The sequence below is a fragment of the Corylus avellana genome, chromosome ca1, assembly GCF_901000735.1.
Source record: "Corylus avellana chromosome ca1, CavTom2PMs-1.0".
NCBI lineage: Eukaryota > Viridiplantae > Streptophyta > Magnoliopsida > Fagales > Betulaceae > Corylus > Corylus avellana.
Window position 1 is genome coordinate 435,846 of NC_081541.1, and position 17,846 is coordinate 453,691.

The 17,846-nt window shown below is 35.4% G+C and overlaps 4 protein-coding genes across 4 annotated transcripts in view; 2 read left to right on the top strand and 2 right to left on the bottom strand.

The window, feature by feature from the left end:
- The window catches only part of LOC132189028 (uncharacterized), an 8,374-nt gene extending 3,337 nt beyond the window's left edge, over positions 1 to 5,037 (top strand). Inside the window, 1 exon segment of the mRNA XM_059603505.1 lies at positions 4,846 to 5,037. Coding sequence (XP_059459488.1) covers positions 4,846 to 5,037 — 192 coding nt within the window.
- Positions 5,038 to 5,440: 403 nt separating this feature from the next.
- On the bottom strand, positions 5,441 to 8,007 carry LOC132161949 (small ribosomal subunit protein eS10z-like). The gene is made up of 5 exons (XM_059572179.1): positions 7,932 to 8,007; positions 7,802 to 7,850; positions 6,715 to 6,994; positions 6,479 to 6,611; positions 5,441 to 5,727 (listed from the first exon to the last, which is right to left on the bottom strand). Exons 1-5 carry the CDS (start codon positions 7,932 to 7,934, stop codon positions 5,650 to 5,652), a joined length of 543 nt encoding a protein of 180 aa, XP_059428162.1. The 5' UTR covers positions 7,935 to 8,007; the 3' UTR covers positions 5,441 to 5,649.
- Positions 8,008 to 9,640: 1,633 nt separating this feature from the next.
- LOC132161918 (uncharacterized) lies at positions 9,641 to 15,713 on the top strand. The gene is made up of 9 exons (XM_059572141.1): positions 9,641 to 9,742; positions 10,062 to 10,160; positions 10,288 to 10,334; positions 12,337 to 12,527; positions 12,707 to 12,815; positions 12,909 to 13,225; positions 13,498 to 13,561; positions 13,720 to 15,288; positions 15,415 to 15,713. Exons 1-9 carry the CDS (start codon positions 9,669 to 9,671, stop codon positions 15,555 to 15,557), a joined length of 2,613 nt encoding a protein of 870 aa, XP_059428124.1. The 5' UTR covers positions 9,641 to 9,668; the 3' UTR covers positions 15,558 to 15,713.
- A 531-nt stretch (positions 15,714 to 16,244) lies between these two features.
- LOC132161929 (protein REVEILLE 6) overlaps positions 16,245 to 17,846 on the bottom strand; it is a 32,001-nt gene continuing 30,399 nt past the window's right edge. The window contains exon 8 of the mRNA XM_059572161.1: positions 16,245 to 16,753. Coding sequence (XP_059428144.1) covers positions 16,655 to 16,753 — 99 coding nt within the window. The 3' untranslated portion in view covers positions 16,245 to 16,654. The remainder of the gene's footprint in view (positions 16,754 to 17,846) is intronic.

Here is a 17,846-nt window from a genome sequence, read left to right on the forward strand (position 1 = left end):
TCCACGATTCTATCAATGTTGATGATGCTTTGCGCGTAATTTATGAGCGCAATGTGGTATGTCCATGTCTCAATTTCCCATCTTATATTTCTGTCTTTATGAGAAGTTGGAATTTCCTTCGTTCCATTCAATTTTAATTATTTGTTCTTAATGAATGTAGTTCCACCTATGCTTTCATTTAGAACTTGCTGTTTCATAGTGTAATGAAGTTATCGTCTTCTGTGGCTTTCGAAGATAACTGGAGATTTCATCCTTATTAGCGGAGACACTGTGAGCAACATGTCACTTACGCAGGTGCTTAAAGAACATAAGGAGAGAAAGAAGAAAGATAGTAATGCTGTAATGACCATGGTTATTAGACCGTCAAAGCCTTGTCCAATTACTTGCCAATCTCGACTTGGTACTGATGAGCTGTTTATGGCAATAGATCCTAATACGAAGCAGCTTTTATATTATGAGGACAAGGCAGACTATTCAAAAGGGGTGATATGTCTTGATAAGTTGCTGCTCACTGAAAATCCATCGATTTCTTTGCACAACGATGCACAGGTTTATTTCTTGAATCTTTCCCTCAAAATCTTTTAGTTTTATTTTCAGAGTACGTACCTTATAAAAATAAGATTTATTTTCAGCTTTCGTAGTAATCTATTAGTGGTAAATTCCTCCTCCCTGTGGCTTTTGTTTTGGTCTTCAAACTAGTGCTAATTTGTCTTCTTACAATATAGCTGTTTCTCTAAGAAGTTATTTTTATCATGACAATGACCAAAATTTATTGTAGAGTGATGAAGGATATCAAACACTGCAGTGGATTTACTCAATTCGATAATAAGGAAATTGCTTGAGTTTTGATTCGCTTTGATAGCCAATATTACTTGACATTATAATGCTTGCCTGTTACAATTTTCTAAGAAGGTATCTAAAGTGTTTCTTTGTCCTTATATAGTGATGGTATTCATGTCTCGCCGTTGTCTCAGTCCAAGATTTTCTGAAATCGCTGAGGTAGTGAATGCGCATGGGCTGCTTCTTGTACTTTAAAGGACCCATTCTCGCTTATGTCTCATTTTCTTTGGGCACTGTTTTTGAGGAATGGATGGTTGCTTTTAGTGCTGTGTGTGTGTGCCAAGCATAAGAAGGCAATATACTATTGTTACTGGCTAAATCTGCATTTACACTCCATGCTGTGGCTGCTTCAGTTTGTTGTCAGTAGATGCATTGGCATTCTATCTGAAATTATTATTAGTTTTCTCTTCATTTATATGTCTCTTCTCAAAGGAGACCTGCGATACAAATTTTTGCTCAATTATTAATTTATTCTCTGTAGGATTGCTATATTGACATCTGCTCGCCAGAAGTGCTTAGCCTTTTTACAGACAATTTTGATTATCAACATCTACGAAGCCATTTTGTCAAGGGCTTGCTAGCTGATGATGTATGTGTAACTCATTATACATCTCTTCTGTAAGCTAAATTTAGTTACTTTCATGTGCAAATAATCTGCTGGTACGCTGACAAGCGCCCTCTTCTACACATTTTACATATGTGTGTTGCAAAGACACAGATACATAATAAGATGATGGATCCCCCTGCCAACTCATGTCTCCCTGTATTAGTTTCTAAGTATGTTTTCAAAGTGTAAATTGAACCTTATTTGATTAGAAAATGTAGATAGAAATTTTATTAATATCTCAGCATTTGTCACAAACTTGTGTAGATATCTTTGATAGGAGGGTGGTTAACAGAATGGATGTGTTCTACATTCCTTCTGTGCACCCAATGAAAAAAATACATACACTCTTTTATGCATGCATGACTATAGATGTCGTTTCATTAATTGAGTAAAAAAGTTCCCTTAGCAGAATCATAAATTTTCATTTTTCTACAATGTTTAAGCATCTCAGATTTTTTTCATTATTTTTTTTTCTTAGTATCTAGTTATGTTATGAAGACTTCTCTTCCATTTTGGCTCATTTAAAAGAAGTCAAAACATTTAGTATGCTCATTTACAATGAATAACATTTTATTGGCTTATATTTGCTTCCCTCTTGTTGATAGTATGTTCCAATAATTAGACATTTTCTGTTGGTTTTGGTGTTTTTCATTTCACACTTCTAAGATATCCATATTTTCTATCAGATTATGGACTACAAAATCTTCACTCATGAAATTCACTCAAGTTATGCGGCTAGAATTGATAACTTCCGAAGCTATGACACTATTAGTAAGGACATAAGCCAGAGGAGGACATACCCATTTGTGCCAATTAGGGCTGGGTATCGGTCGGTTAAGACCGGTTAATGGACTTATCGGTCGGTTAACCGATAAGCTATCGGTTAATCAAATCTTAACCGATTACCGACCGATAAGAAGTCTTAACCGAAAATTATCAGTCAAATCGGTAATCGGTTAACCGGTCAGTTAATCGGTCGGTTAAACCGATTTGGGTTTTGTGGGCTTTTTATTGGGTTTTTTTACTAATTGCTAATTGGGCCAAAAATTAATTTGAGAATTGCTAGATTGAGTTTTGTGGGCTTTTTATTAGGCTTTTTTTTCTTTTTTTTTAATCTTTTAGTTTATATTAATATAATAAACTCTTTCTCTTATTGGGAGCATCATCTGAGATTGCTCCATGAGCAGAAATGCAGAATCGATTCTACTGTTCTAGCTTCTGGAAGCCCATTTCGTTCCAATGAACAAAATATGTCAACCAAAAAATCAAGCTTTATCTGATTCAAAATGGCAAAATTGAAATTCTTCATTGGAAGGAAATTCGACGTCGTTTTGGTTTAAACTTTTAATAATAAATATAAAATTTTAAAAAATTAAAAATTAAAATAACTTATCGGTCATATTGGTCATATCGGTTAACCGATAAAAAATTTTTAACCGACTGATAAGCTTATCGGTATAAAATTTTTAACCGATTACCGACCGATAACTATCGGTTACGGTCAATATCGGTTCGGTTAAAGTCGGTAATCGGTAATCAGTTAATCTGTCCAACCGGCACTGCCAGATGTTAAGTTCTTTGGGAACTCTGCCACCAAATTTGAAAGACAGGGGATGTATCGAGCATCGGGTAATGATGAAAGATCTAATTGGTCAATAATCTATGTAGTTGGTTACATGTGTTACATATTCTGTTGTAATTTCTCCATTAAACACGATTTAATAAACTTTGGGGTTTTTATTTTTTATTTTTATACCAGAAGTAGTGCAATCTCGGTCTGCAGAAATTGGTCCTTTCACTCTTATTGGAAATAGTATCAAGATTGAGAGCAACACTAAGATTTCAAATTCAGTTGTTGGGGAAGGTTGTACTATAGGATCAAATGTTTCAATAGAAGGTTCCTATATATGGGATAATGTCATTATTGAAGATGACTGCAAGATAATGCATGCAATAGTATGTGATGGAGTGGTTATGAAGTCAGGAGCAGTTTTGGAACCTGGCGTGGTTTTATCATCCTCCCACCACACTATTCACTTCATTTTTTTCAAAAAAAACATTCTTACTTTTATATTAAATCATTCACTTTTTATATCAAATCATTTACCTTTTATTACTATTCAAATAAAAAAATCACTACAAAACAAAATTTTTTACTTTCCAATACCACTTTTTCATTTTCACATATCAATCATTATTATTATTTTTTTATTATTTTTATCCATGAACAATGCGGTGGAGAATGAACAGTACCGTGGTGTTTAACAAACACCTCCACATGTTTGAACTGCTAAATTATTCTTCTTTTGCTTCCTATGTACTTAAGGGCGCCTTACGCTTTTTAATAAAACTTCCATTACTTATCAAAAAAAATTATTATTCTTCTCCAGTTCATCTTACTGTTGGGTTGGTTCACAAACTACATGGCAACAAGATGTTTACTGATTACAAGTCCATATGTTAGACTAAAATTTTTATTGTGAGGGAATAAATTCATTGGAAACGGATATAGCAATATTGTTATGGGATTGGAAATCTACTTGATTGACAGCATATTTGTATGAATGTAGAATTTCATAAGTGAATATTTCTAGTTTCTCAGGTTTTTTGAATTTTTGTTCTTATTTTTCTCCAGATTTGGGTTTCCCTTATAATTATCAAAAAAAAGAAAAAAGAAAAAAAGAAAAAGGATTAGAGGTTCTCTTGTATGCTCCTTGTGTACTAGGGTTGTACCCCTTTGTGCTAATAATAATGATATTACATATAAAAAAAAAGAGAAGTGCAATGTAATCAAGACTGTTGATCTACTTATAGGGTTCTGACATTGGGTATCCACCGATATGGAATGATTGGTAGAGATGTTCTTGGTTATGAAATTAAGCTGAAGACTCTTAAGCTCTAATTTTTTGTTAAGCTTTCTTCTTCTATATTACCTTGATCGCTAAGAATGCGGCTATGTGTTTTTATCCTTCTTCATACATTTTCGTTGTTAAGTCTTTGTTGCATGAAAGGTAATTTAAGGTGGGCACTTTCTCCGGAGTCCGGAAAAAAGGAGGGTAATCAAGACTATGATATACAGTAAACATATATAAAGAAGCGAACAAGCAAAACTTAAGGACATCTGCTTTTGGAGTGCACATGACTCCAAAGTGGTGCCACCCCTTTTTAGCTGTAAAATCCACCTGCTCGGCCAATTTTGAACCAACTTAATTAATTAAATTTCCTATCTGCTTCATTAAGTTTTGGTATATATATATATATTATTTGTGTCTTTTCTAATTCATCTTTCTTTTTTGAAAAATAATAATTGCAAGGTCCAAATATTGAAAGTTATGACCCTTTTGTGATTTATGACTATATGTAGTTTGTATGGTGTTTTGAAATTTCTTAGCCTCCAGGTTGTAATAGGGCAACAATTTGTTGTTCCTTCATACTCAAAGGTATCATTGCATCCACAACCAACTAAGCAGGATAGTGATGAGGAGCTGGAGTATGCTGACGATAGCGGTGGGGTTGTAGAAATTTTATGTAACTTCTACTGCATCCCATCTTTTTCCTACTTTTCTGGATTGTTTTTGCAAAGCGTATAGCCTTGATCTAACCATGATATGGGCAGGAGATCAAGTTTACTGATAATAATTCTTAGATAATATAAGCCTCTTAAGCTTCCTTAAAGTGGGGGTGCCTTGAAGTGATGAGGAATTAAGAATTTGTTTGGAAAGAACCGAATTTTTGGCGGGGCCGGGGTTCCCATATACATATCTATGTGTGTGAACCTTATTTTTCGACGCAATAAGTTACCACCACCTCATTGTGCACGTAAAAAGACAAGACAAACACCATCTAGCGAAATTACCACGAATTTGAATGAATTGATCGAGCTGTTAACAATGCATCATTTCCTGGGACGAATGAAGAAAGTTTGGCGGTGAAGAGAGCGAGATCACACCCATTGGCAGGAAAAATAATCTACTTGAAAGATGTGGAAACATATCGTCCAGGAATCAGTTTAAAAAATGCTTTTAATAAGCAAAAAAATTTATAATCATGAATGAGGCACATGATTTTCTAGTTCCCGTCAAACAAAAAACTCAAGGAATATATAGCTCATTATCTTAATACTACTGGAATCTGACAACTTTGCTGTATGCTTCCTAAATACTAAGCTCAGGAACTATAGAATATGAAGAAGCAGCATCATTTCACGAAAAACTTGAACTAGGGGGAGCTGCACCAATACCTCCACTGCCACGACCAAAGCCAGGGCGTCCACCAGAACCCTGTAATATCAAGGGAGCAAATGAAATAATCACTAAGAATATCAACGCCACAAAAACATTTGGTAGGCAATCATGAAAATCTAAAGGTAGAGAAACAAATCTTAAGATGCTAAATATTGTGTGAGCAATATATGGTGATTAACACCCAGGTAATATTCATAGTTTTTCAAGAGATAATAAACACATTGGCATGATAACTAGAAATATACAACACAAGAATAACAGGAGAAGCACCAATAACATTCGATAACCAGCGATATTCTTCAGAAATGCGACAAGACAACACATATAGTAAAACTACATGTCATGAGACTACAATTCATCTCAACTTAATATATCCCAACAAGCTAGAAAACTGAAACAATCTCTTATTTTTTTTATAGGTGACACCTGAAACAATCTGCAGAATAAAAGCTCAAAATAACTTATAGTTTTAGTGATTGAATAGAATGGACAATACTTATTATCACATGTAGACTCAACATTAATCTGCTTGCAAAATTTGTAAGTTGATTGAAACTAATATGCTTACAACATTAACTTCATCTAACAACAAAAATGCAGACTAATTACATAGTACACAGATGCATGAAAGCTGCATGCTCAATTGAACACTTCCACCTTGACATTACAAGATCCATTACCAGACTACGCATCATAATAGAATAGTATAATTACCAGTAACAAACAAACCAACTACAACATAAACAAACTGAAGTCTATTCAAAACATCCAGGAAGAGTTGAATTACCCTGTAAGAGGGCTGGAAGTCAGGGGGGGCTCCTCCTTTGTCACCACCAAACTCACCCGGAGGCCCACGTGGACCTCCACGGTACCCATCACGATCACCAAACCTTGAACCTCCCTCAAATCGAGGTGGACCACTAGGAAAAAAAACACCACAACAACAACAAATAAGAACATACGAATAAAGCATTAAACTAACGAGGTCCATAAAACAAAAATATGCAGGATATCTTATAATACCGTGGACGGTCACCAGGTGGGCCTCCAAACGGCCTGCTAGGAGGCTTTGAAGATTTCTTCAAGGTGGCAGGCACGATTTCAGATGGAAGATTGAGATAAGTTCTCAGAAACTCAATTCCATCATTCGTGAGGTACCAGTAATAGTGCATCCATGCGAAAGTCTCACGCACATACCCCTTTGATTTAAAGCTTTGCATTAGCTTAATCACCTGCAGATTCGGGACATCGATCTCTGGGTGTTTTGCAAGATTGAAATCCTTCTTTGCATAGCAGACTCCCTCTGTAGGTAAGAAAATGCATCAAGAGATGCCAAAACAGAAATTCTATACTCGGTTTTTTTTTTTAAAAAAAAAAGGGCAAAACCAGCAACCACACAAGAAATGTAAAACAAAAAATTAATGTCAATTACAGCAAGAAAATTATCAGAAACCGCCAAGCAGACCAAATCCAACTATTTAACTTCCATTGTATCTTATCCTCTATGTTGATTTCTTTGAAAAGGAGAAAATATAATTACTCAATCTTTTAACTTTCACACATTTGCTTTCCTAGAAAGAGGAAAGAAAAGCCGTAAAAATAAAAATAAAAATAATCCCCCCCTACCCCAAAAAAAACCATTGAGCGTCAAGCAGTCACTAGGCTTAATGGGTCTATATTTATTTCTCGATGAAAAACCCATATATTGCTCTTTGCCTCTTTAACTTTTCACAACATCCAAATTTGGGCCAAAAGGTTTTCATTTTGCACAATCAAATTAGAAACGATTATCCTCCACTCAATTTACATACCACTGTTCTGTTGATTATAGTCGATTTGAGATTTTTCTTTCTTGAAGTTTTTGGTTTTTGATTAATTATAGGAAGTGGCGGGCCGTTCTCACACATTTATGGTTTCAATTCTTAAGCATCTCAGAAAACGGAACAACAACGTTAAGCACAGAAGTCCAAATTTTCTAATTTTATCTTCTATTCTTTTACTATCATCAGTTTTCTCAGTAACCAAAATCACATAAATTGAACAATAAAAAAACAGATTAATTTTTTTATTAAAAAAAATGAAGCAAATGCAAGCGAGAGAGAGATGGTACCTTGGAAAAGGTACTTGGAGATCTCTCTCCGGTTCTTCTCTGTTATAATCTGAAAATTGAACAAAACAAAACATTAATACATTGGACACGCCCAACACACACACGCACACGGAGAGAGAGAGAGAGAGACCATGATTGGAAGGCGAGGACAATTCGAGCCCTGGTTACTGCGAGAACAGGAGAGAAAAGAGCGAGTAGAGGAGCACTGAAACCCTAATGAAATGCCCTAGCCGAAATGGGTGCTTTATATATATAATAGTATGGTCTACAGTGGGCCTAACTTATCCGGCGACCTGATAAGCATTTGGGTCCAACCCACTTTCTGGGCCGGGAGAGGAGCCCATCTTTTTAGATTTGGATGCACTAAAAAAAAAATTAAAAAAAAAAAAAGTTAAAAATTACATTTTTATCTTAATGCAACACTACTTAGATTAGTCCTCGTTAAAATAAAAAATAAATAAACTAATTAACAGTGTCTCACTAACAAAGCAAGATAAAAATGTGATGTATAACTTAAAAAAATAATTCTTATATTTCCAAAAAAAAAAAACTTTTGAATCCTTAACATTTTAAACTCAGGAGATTCTGCAAATTATAATTATGCCTTGAATAAAAAATTTTTAAAAAAACAAAAGGAAGGGAATTTTTTGTTAGGCTAGTAATTTGTTTGAAAAGGCTGATAGAATAGAATGATTGATTTTTAAAATAATGAAAACTCAAGTAATGATTCTTTGTCTTTTTAGAATCTTTGAAATACCCCAAAAAACCCAAGGATAAAATTTTTTATTTTCCCTTAAAATTAAATAATTTGATGTGATTTTGAATCAGAAAATTAATGATTTTTATACATGGAAAATACTAAAATAGTAAATTCTAAACTTTTTTTTTTTTTTTAAGAACTCAACTTTGGAACAGCTCTAACTTGTAACTTGGCTTATTTGTTGACAGATATGTTAATGTTCACTATTTTTAATGTGATTGATACATTAAAAATCATATCATGTCAACAATTTGGACAGGAAACTAATAGACTGAATTGGTTTTCTAAGTGTTGAAGTAATATTTTTCAAAATGTCCGTTTAAAGAAAAAAATATTTGTTTGGTAAATAAATTAAAAACACTTTTAAGGGTTTAAAAAGCGTAACTTTTAACAAAAGTTTAAAAATGAAACTTTTGTACAAAAAGTCTTTTTGATTTAAAAATTCTATTTCTCAAACTCAATCTCAAACAGACCCTTATTCTATCGTCTAGAGTCTACAGTCAGTCTGGAAGCCGTAAAATCTGAACCAGGAGCGAGCCAGTCAAAATCCACGATGTAGCAAGTCGGTCGTATATCAATACGTGGCATACATTTCATGGTAAGTTCATTATAAGCGTAAAATACATTGTCACACTTGATCACATCCAACTGCCATATATGGTGCAGTCCTCTATAGCTGTAGCATCATAATGCTAGAGATTGGGTGGTCCATCCTCTGTACCTCAGCGTCACCACCTTCTCTTACAAGAAAAGTTTTTCACACTTTCTTTGCTCCCAAACGCACATCTCACAACAACGCCCTAGACATTTGCCTGTCACTTTTGGCGAGAGAATCTTCATAGAAAAACTTCAAAAGTCCGCTTTTGCAGCAGCGATAGTTCGGTCCTCAGTCACTGTACCTTCATACAGACGCTTACAGATTATTATAGAATGTACATTTTAGTCTAAAGGCCTTGATCGTTTGGGTTTTATGAATACACGCACTTAATACGTAACGTTTTTGTAGGTGATTGAAGTTGGTGCAGTTAAGGAACTTAGGCTTTGAGAATAGAAGATTAAGATTTGAAGAAAACTCATTTAGATCAAACGTTGAATTTTCCCGAGAAAATGAGCACAGCAAGTGAAAATCGGAGTTCGATTGTACAGAGTGAATCCGATGGAACTGTCGAAGAACTTCACAAGTAATTATTTTATTACATCTTTGGATGTTCACTTTTATGCAATATAATATTATAGTTCATTATTATAATTGCAATATGTCTTATCATATTTTAATTATTACATTATATATTTTTTATGATGCCTACTGTTTGGTTGCTGAGAGAAATGGGGGAGGAAATGAAATTCTGAGTCTTAAAATCGCCTAGATTATGTAAAATCAATCGTTCATTCTGTGTAATCTGTGCCTCAGAGTACCACTTGCTTAATGTTGGCATGTTCTTGGCGCATTATTACTGTTTCTGTTTAGATGGTGACTTATCTCTTGTTTCAACGATTCAGACAACCAAAAGTTTCATATACAAGAGAATTTCTAATTTCTTTAGCCGAGTTGGATACATGCAAACAGTTACCATGTGGGTTGGACCTATCGATTTTACGGTAAGAACATCAATAGTTGCTTGCTAGATTTAGTTTTCGTTGCATTTCTTAATGTTTATGTTTACTACTAGTACGTGGTCCGTGGTCGATTGGATTGTCTTTAATATGGGTTTTGTTTACAAACCAGTGAACATGATGCATCCAATCGTTCATCACAGTCTTCGCGTGGCTCAGGTGCGTGGTTTAAGTTTCACTCATATTATGTTTGACCTTCCAATTTATTTTTCAGAGTATCTTTTATCGTTTATGTATGTTGTGGATATTCATTTTGCATTTCCACTATTGTCCGAGAGAAGCATCTGAATTGCCCAACTTCAATTTTTGAGTTTTTAGTAATATGTCAGGGATATGTAGATTAAAACAAAAAAACTTATATTTTAATTACTGTGTGTTTGAATGTTTATGGGAATCTTAAAATTAGTGTATATGAATTATAGATTAACCTGAAGTTCTTATTCTAAAAATTACTTATCAAAAAAAAAGTTCTTATTCTAAAAATTAGCGAGATTAAAATGTTGAGAAGTAAAACAGGCAACAATAATTGGCGAGTATGAAGGAAGTCAACCAAAATGGTTTGGTCTTGTACTGTGGAGATCCACAAGTGCGTTGATTGTAAGAAGAAGGCACTAAAATATAATCAGTTGAAGCAAGAAGCAAGAAAGGCTCTTTTAGACAACACCTAATAGTTTTTTTATTTTTTATTTTTATTTTTATTAAGTAATTGACACATATCATTAAAAGTGTAAGACGCCTCTAAGTATACAAAAAGAAGACAACTCCGAGTAGTTTTAGTATTACTTATATTATTCCTAAGCATATGTGTGTGGGATCTTAGTTTAGGGATCTAAAGCTATGCAGGCTGTACAACCTAAGTTAAGTATCTATCATCACCTTGTTGATATGGAGGGCTGTCAATACGGTTTTGGCATGAGTGGTAAGAATGACTGAATGAGTAAAGCTCCTCATTTTGTCTTGGCAAGTATAAACTTGCATTTTTTTAACAGAAAGATATGACAGTATCCTTACTTGATCGTGAATGTACTTTCCAATTGGGAAAAAGTTCGACCATTTTTAAGTTTTTCAGATTTAGTAAGTAGTTTAAGTTCTTACCAAACTGTAGTCTTAAATTACGGAACTGTAGCCTTAAGTTAGGAAGGTTGAGTGCAAAGTCCTAAATTGTTCATAAGACTCGTACCAATAAAAACACAAAAGGACTGAAATTCCAATTGTAATGTCCATGACAAAATGTTTGAAATTATTTATCAATTAATGTCCCTTTGCGCATATCAATGAATTGAATTATTTATCAAAAAAACCAAAAACAAAATGTTTCCAATGCCTTATAATGAAGTATTCTCTTTAAGAAAGCTTTGCATCTAAAGCAAACCAGTTGACTAAGATATTGTATCAGCGCCTTCATGTTGAACACTGTGCCATTCAGTTTTAGAATAGGCCCATATCTCTTGGAATTCAGTGTTTGTTACAAAATTTGAGCTTGTTTGACTGTTTGATACACTGTGATTTAGTACTTTGGTGTTCTTTTCTTTCTTTTTTTTCTTTCTTTTTTTCCCTGTTAATCCTAGAAGGATCTAATCAAAATTGAGCTTCCTAGGATTTTCTCTGGATAATAACCTTGCTGTAGCTACCCTATGGAAGCTAAAAGTTGCAATCAGATTATGTGGCTTCTTGAGCCATTCATATGATAATTGCGAGTCAAGATGTTATCAAAAACCTATTTTGACCTTTGTTGAAAAGCTAGAATATGCTGAAATCCTAGGAGTTGAAAAGCGCTGTGGAGAGCAACAAAAGTCCCCCCTGTCGATGATTCTCTTGTGCCCTAGCTGAGCCGCTCAAGTTGCAGAAGTTTATTTTCAGTGCGAGTTTAATTACAATTCAGTTAAGAGAACGAACGGTAATTACTGTCTACATTGGTTATAAAAAAAACCCCTAATAAAATAACCAATAGAAGCAACTGGTGCTTTTCCTAGAGTATTTTGATGTATATCTGATACATTACCACATATGGCTTTCACTGTGTTGTCTTATTGCTTAGTCCTAACATGATATTTCCTAGTAATTTTTGGGGGAATACAGCTTGTGAGGAGCTGGCTAGCATATGGAGGTTGAAGTTGCATTGGATTTTATGCCTAGTTAAACCATTCATGTTGTAATCCAGATTCTGGAAAATGTTATGACAACCTATCTCGACATTCATGGCAAAATTCTGGACATGATGGACTTCTGGGAGCTGGTTTTTTTCCAAGAGTATCTGGATGTCTAGCTGGGGCTTCTTCTCTAGGAGTTCGAGAAAAAGGTTGTCTGCTCCACAGGAGTGATGAACCATATCGGCCCCCACGCCCCTATAAGGTCTGTTTAATATTATACATTTTCAGTTGGTACCAATGCGGTCTGAACACTCAGCAGCTTCATGTGAAATCTATGAATCTAGGCAATAATCTAACAATTATCATTCCTCTTTTGGTCCTAATATTAAACAGTTTAACGAAAGAAATAGAGATGAAATTTGCAATTTGCTATTATTTCAGGCAGTGCCTCCTTTACGAAGGCAGATTAGTGACTCATATAAAGATGAAACATTTGGCTCTTCTGAGCACTTGAGTCATGAGATAACAGAGGAGGAAAGGAGGAGAAAAGGTAGATTGGCACATTCTTGCTTTAATAGTTTGGTAATATAATCTATCAATTAATTACTCTCCAGATGCTAACATTATAATTCTTCCTACTCAGCTTCATTTGAGTTGATGAGGAAGGAACAGAAAAACCAAATTCAAGAAAAGCAAAACAAAATCTCAGATGATCGTAAGGAAAATTTAGACCCAGATATGGTAGCACTGCTACAGGATTCTGTAAAGGATAAGGGGCCTGTGGATGTATGCAATGAATCAGAGCAATACGCAGCACCCGCTGCTTCAAACCACAATTCTGACAATAGAGCTTCCATAGAAGGTTGTGCTACCATTCCGACCATAACCCCAGGTTTTACAAGCAGATTCTTTGAGGAGAATCTTGATAGAAAATCTTTAACTCATTCCCCTGCAACAAAGGTGAATAGTTTACATTTTTGAAACTAATACACCAAGACTTACTGTATTCGCAGTTCTTTTCTTAACTTCTCATCCCATGCAGCTGATAATTGAGTATGTGGGGGGAAAACCTGATGGTTAACTTCTTAATAATCATATAAAGATATAGCTTTTCTGAATAGCTTTTGTATCATTTCTCTTGCTGTAAGCTAAATTTCTAGTGTTGACAACTTAAAATCATTCTGAAGGATGATTTATATTTATAGCCTAACACCCTTTATTTTGGTCCACAGTCTGATTACACCAAAAGCCTTGCATTATGTTCTTCTGCATTTGCTCCTCAGTCTGTTGAAGAAGGTATACTTGTGTGCATAGTTCATTATGTTTGGGTTCAAAAGTCTTTGAGTAATATTCTTTTTACTGGAAATTTACAATATCTGCATCAATGTTCATAAAATTTAGCTGTGGGGATGAACATAGAGAATCTAAAACTTCCATTTTAACATTGTCCCCAGATGAAAAACATGGTAGTGGCATCTCTAGCAACATGAGAGGTGGATCTAAAGTGTATGGGATGCCTCATGGAAATGCCACTGAGACCAGCCGCCTCTTATCCAATGGAAATGAACTTTCACCCAAGCTTACGACATATACCTCACAATCTGCTAAAGTTGGGATCTCTGAGCAATTATTTGGTTGTAACAAACCAACTGTGACTACAGGCGCTCTTACATGTGGGGACCTTGAACTATCCTTTTTATTCAAGATTAATGAAAATGACTCAATCCAGCATCACTATGAGCAAGATGGCAGCATTAATGATACAGAAAATGGACAGCCAAATTCTCCGAATCAGTGTGGTGCATCACAGCATCTTCTTTCTTTGTTGCAGAAGGGTACAGTCCTTACAGATTTGGCAGCATCTCCAGATAAAAGTCTTCTTTTTGAAGTTGGCACTGGCAGCAATGTGATTAGCATTTTTGGCCCGGAGAATGCTGGAAAATCTGACAATCAGGAAGCACTACGTGGAACTAGTTTTACAAAGGAGTTGCAATTAACTGATGCATCACTTTTTCTCCAAAAGGGTTCCCAATGCAGGGTTACAAAGGATGATGCTTCGCTGCCTTGTGGGTTTGCATCTCCAGTGATGGACAACAGTTTCTTTCCATCAAAAGTTGATGAATATGGACCCAGTGTGGTCAATCAAGAAGGCATTATGTCCTCAAGCTACAATACGCTAACTGATTCAAGTGAGATGAAGGGAAACAAGCAGGTCTCTGATGATATTCTGGCCAAAATTGGATCAAAAGTCCAACCTAAAGAGGGGTTGAAACTTAATCCTGTCAGGGACTTCGATGAAAAATCTGATTCAACCATTGAAATTTGTTTGCCTGATGAAGACAGTTTGATTACCTTTGATGACTACTGCTTTTTACCTGATGAGGACAGTCTGATTACAGGTGATGATGACTTCTGGCTTCCATCTGATGAGAATTCGTTGTTTAGCCCAAGTTCACAGGTTCATAATACTGAGAAGCCCTCTGGTCTAAATGTCACCCTCAGTCATGAAAACTCTTCTCAACTGCATTCAGAACATCCTACTGCCGACCGTATTTCTTATGGCTTTGTGGGCTTGGAGCCCTCTAATCACACTCGTGCACAGAAATCTTACCCACAGTTACATCACACTCAGCCATATACGGGACAGGCATTTTTGCATTCTCTAGGTTCTCAAACTTATCTGCATCCTGCGAGGAATTCCACGAAGGCAAAGACCTATCCTTCCACTCATTCTCCCCACAAGTTTTGCTCTACAAGTGTGCTACCCTCTCGTTTCCAGCAAACTCATGGTGAGCCAACAATGTTTGATCATCCTGTTAATCATATGCTGTTACAACAGATGTCCATCCCACACAAACTTCCTCCTCGCCAACTAAATGGACATCCGAGAGGTGTAATGCCTGATTTTCCCGTTAATCAAATAGCTTGTTACGGACGGGAGCTGAACCCAATGCAAGATTTTTACCCAACCTATGAGCAACCAAATTTTGCTGGTCTTGAAATGCCAAATCAGTACTTTATAGGTACCTTACTACTCCATAAACTAGATTTATGTGATGAATTTTTATCATGTTTGGGATAAGTTATTCAGAACTAAGATAAAATAGTGATGAGTTCTCTGCTATCTTTCATTTCTGTTGTGTCTTTAGATCCTCATGTTGCTAGAGACGATAATCACAGGAAGTTCAATGCTCTTTTTGGGAAGGAACTTGGAGCATCTTTTCCCGGAAGTGGACGTGGTCGAAGCAGTCTTTGCAATCAGGTTGACATAAGATTTTGGCATGAGCAATAGACCAGTATGTGCTTTTGGAGCTGTCTTCCTGGTACTCAACTAATTTCAGTAGTGGATATACAATTTTATCTTAGGGTTCATCTGCGACATAGGTAGTCTAGTGAAAAAAAGAAAGAAGAAGAAAAATCACATTTGTACCTAAGAATTTGGTCGAGAATTGAGCACTATATAATTCAAAAAAAAAAAAAAAGAATTGAGCAGTATATATGGAAACACAGGAAAAAAAAAAACATACTACAAGGAACGACTGATATTTTCAATTTTTAATATTGGCATTTTGGTTGTATGTGTTTGTTTGCTTATAGTTCCTATCGGGTTTCAACTTGGGAGTATAAGGAGGCTTCCCACCCCATCCCCCACCACCCCCTCAACACACAAAAAAATAATAATAATAAAAATGGGCATCGAACTCCACATATCCGGAGATGATTGCTATTGATCTATTTCCATTGGTCATACGAGCATTCATATGATCATGTGTATGTGCTTGATATTAACAACTTAAATGTTTTAAATCATGGTACAAAGATGACATCGAATTACAAGGTTGCTGGTTAGTGTTGAACTTGGGATCGACCGGTTCAAATTGGCCATGTCTGGTTTAATGATTTGGTACACTGTTGAGCATTAGCAGCCCATGAGAAAAAAGATAAATACCAGACTTTTTAATCTACATAAAACATCCACTAGCAATGAAGAACCAAATATTATTATACGAAGTAAATCAAGAATAAATAGCTTCCAGATAGGATTGATTACACTGGCATACACTAGCTAGGTATTGCGCCTTGCGCATTATCAGTAGATTAATCAAAAGCAAAACTTGACAACAAGAAGACCTACACTTAGTACACTATACAGGATCAGCCTTCAGAAAACAACTTCAACAACTATACATTCCCGCACTATGTATTCCTTTTATTTTTCCTTGTTAACATATATACATAACACAAAAATCTGTAGCCAAAGACCTCACTATAGGCAAACCAGTGCAGCAGATTATCAAGAGTCACAATGTCGCACTTTCCTCTGGCACCATCACGATGGGTGGTTGTGCACAAGCCAACACCGTAAGTAACAAAACTCTTCTGCCCAAGCTAAGCAACAGTCTTGGACTGCTCACTATACAAGGTTTTGTCTGCATCACCATAATCAGTTGTGTCTGTTTCAATCTCGTACGATGACAGCAACTTCCTCTGCACCAAAGCAAAAGATAAGCATCATATACACAAAGAGGCAATGATGCAGATGAACTAGTATAAATAAGCATTTACTCGGAAAAAAAAAAAAGAAGCAATAGCATAAGACCAGTCTGAGGTGAACTGAACTATTGTGTCAAGAACCTAAGATTTGATCTAGACTTGCCAACCTCTAATCAGGTCCTTCCCTCGAGAGTTAAATATGGAACAGAGGAAGTGCCATTGCATGGTCAGAGAATATCACCTAGGAAACTACGACTAAAGCTATCAGCCACCCCAATCCAGGGACTGCCCACAATTTGGATTTGTTTCTGCCAAATATGCGTTCTGGCTACAAGAGGTGTCTATTTCTTTATTAGTAAGAGTCTAGTTCAGTTATTGGACCCTATTTATGGCCTATAGCTTTATTAGAGAAACTACCAAATGCATTATTAGTTCCTTCAAATATTAGGATTTGAGCATTTTTTTAAACAAGTTTAACGTACTTTCTTTCTTCCTATGTTCTAATTTGTACCATTAGTATTCTGAAGTATTATTCACAGCACTGAACAGCACAGAATCTTGTCTAATTTTACAAGCCAAAGCAACGTGAACCAACCATAAAACCCTACTTTTGTTGCATTTCAGAACATTTCAGGAATCAGTTTTCTTCGAGTTTGGCCCCTTCTGCCTTTGAACTCTAAACAACATAAACACTAATTCTTTTATACACCACCGTCTTAAATCCTAACTTCTCCAAGTGTAGCCAACCCCAATAAAAGATTGTAAACAGATTTTCCTATCTTACTTACGTCACAAAAACTAACCATTATGATCAAATTTGTGCAGTAATTCAGCATAAGGTAAATCTAATCTGTCCTTGCTCATGATTTTTCATTTCTAATTTGTTTACCAGCATAATAAACCAAAATGTACTTGATTGCTGCAGTCTCAGAATTTAGGTCATTTTACTGGACCATTATACAAATCATGCAAAAACTCACAATGCAATATAATTCTCGTAGCAAAGTCTAAAATCAGATAAAAAATTTCGCTCACATGCGACCTTAATGTGTATAGAGTGAAAGCACTTCTAACACACAATCATTTG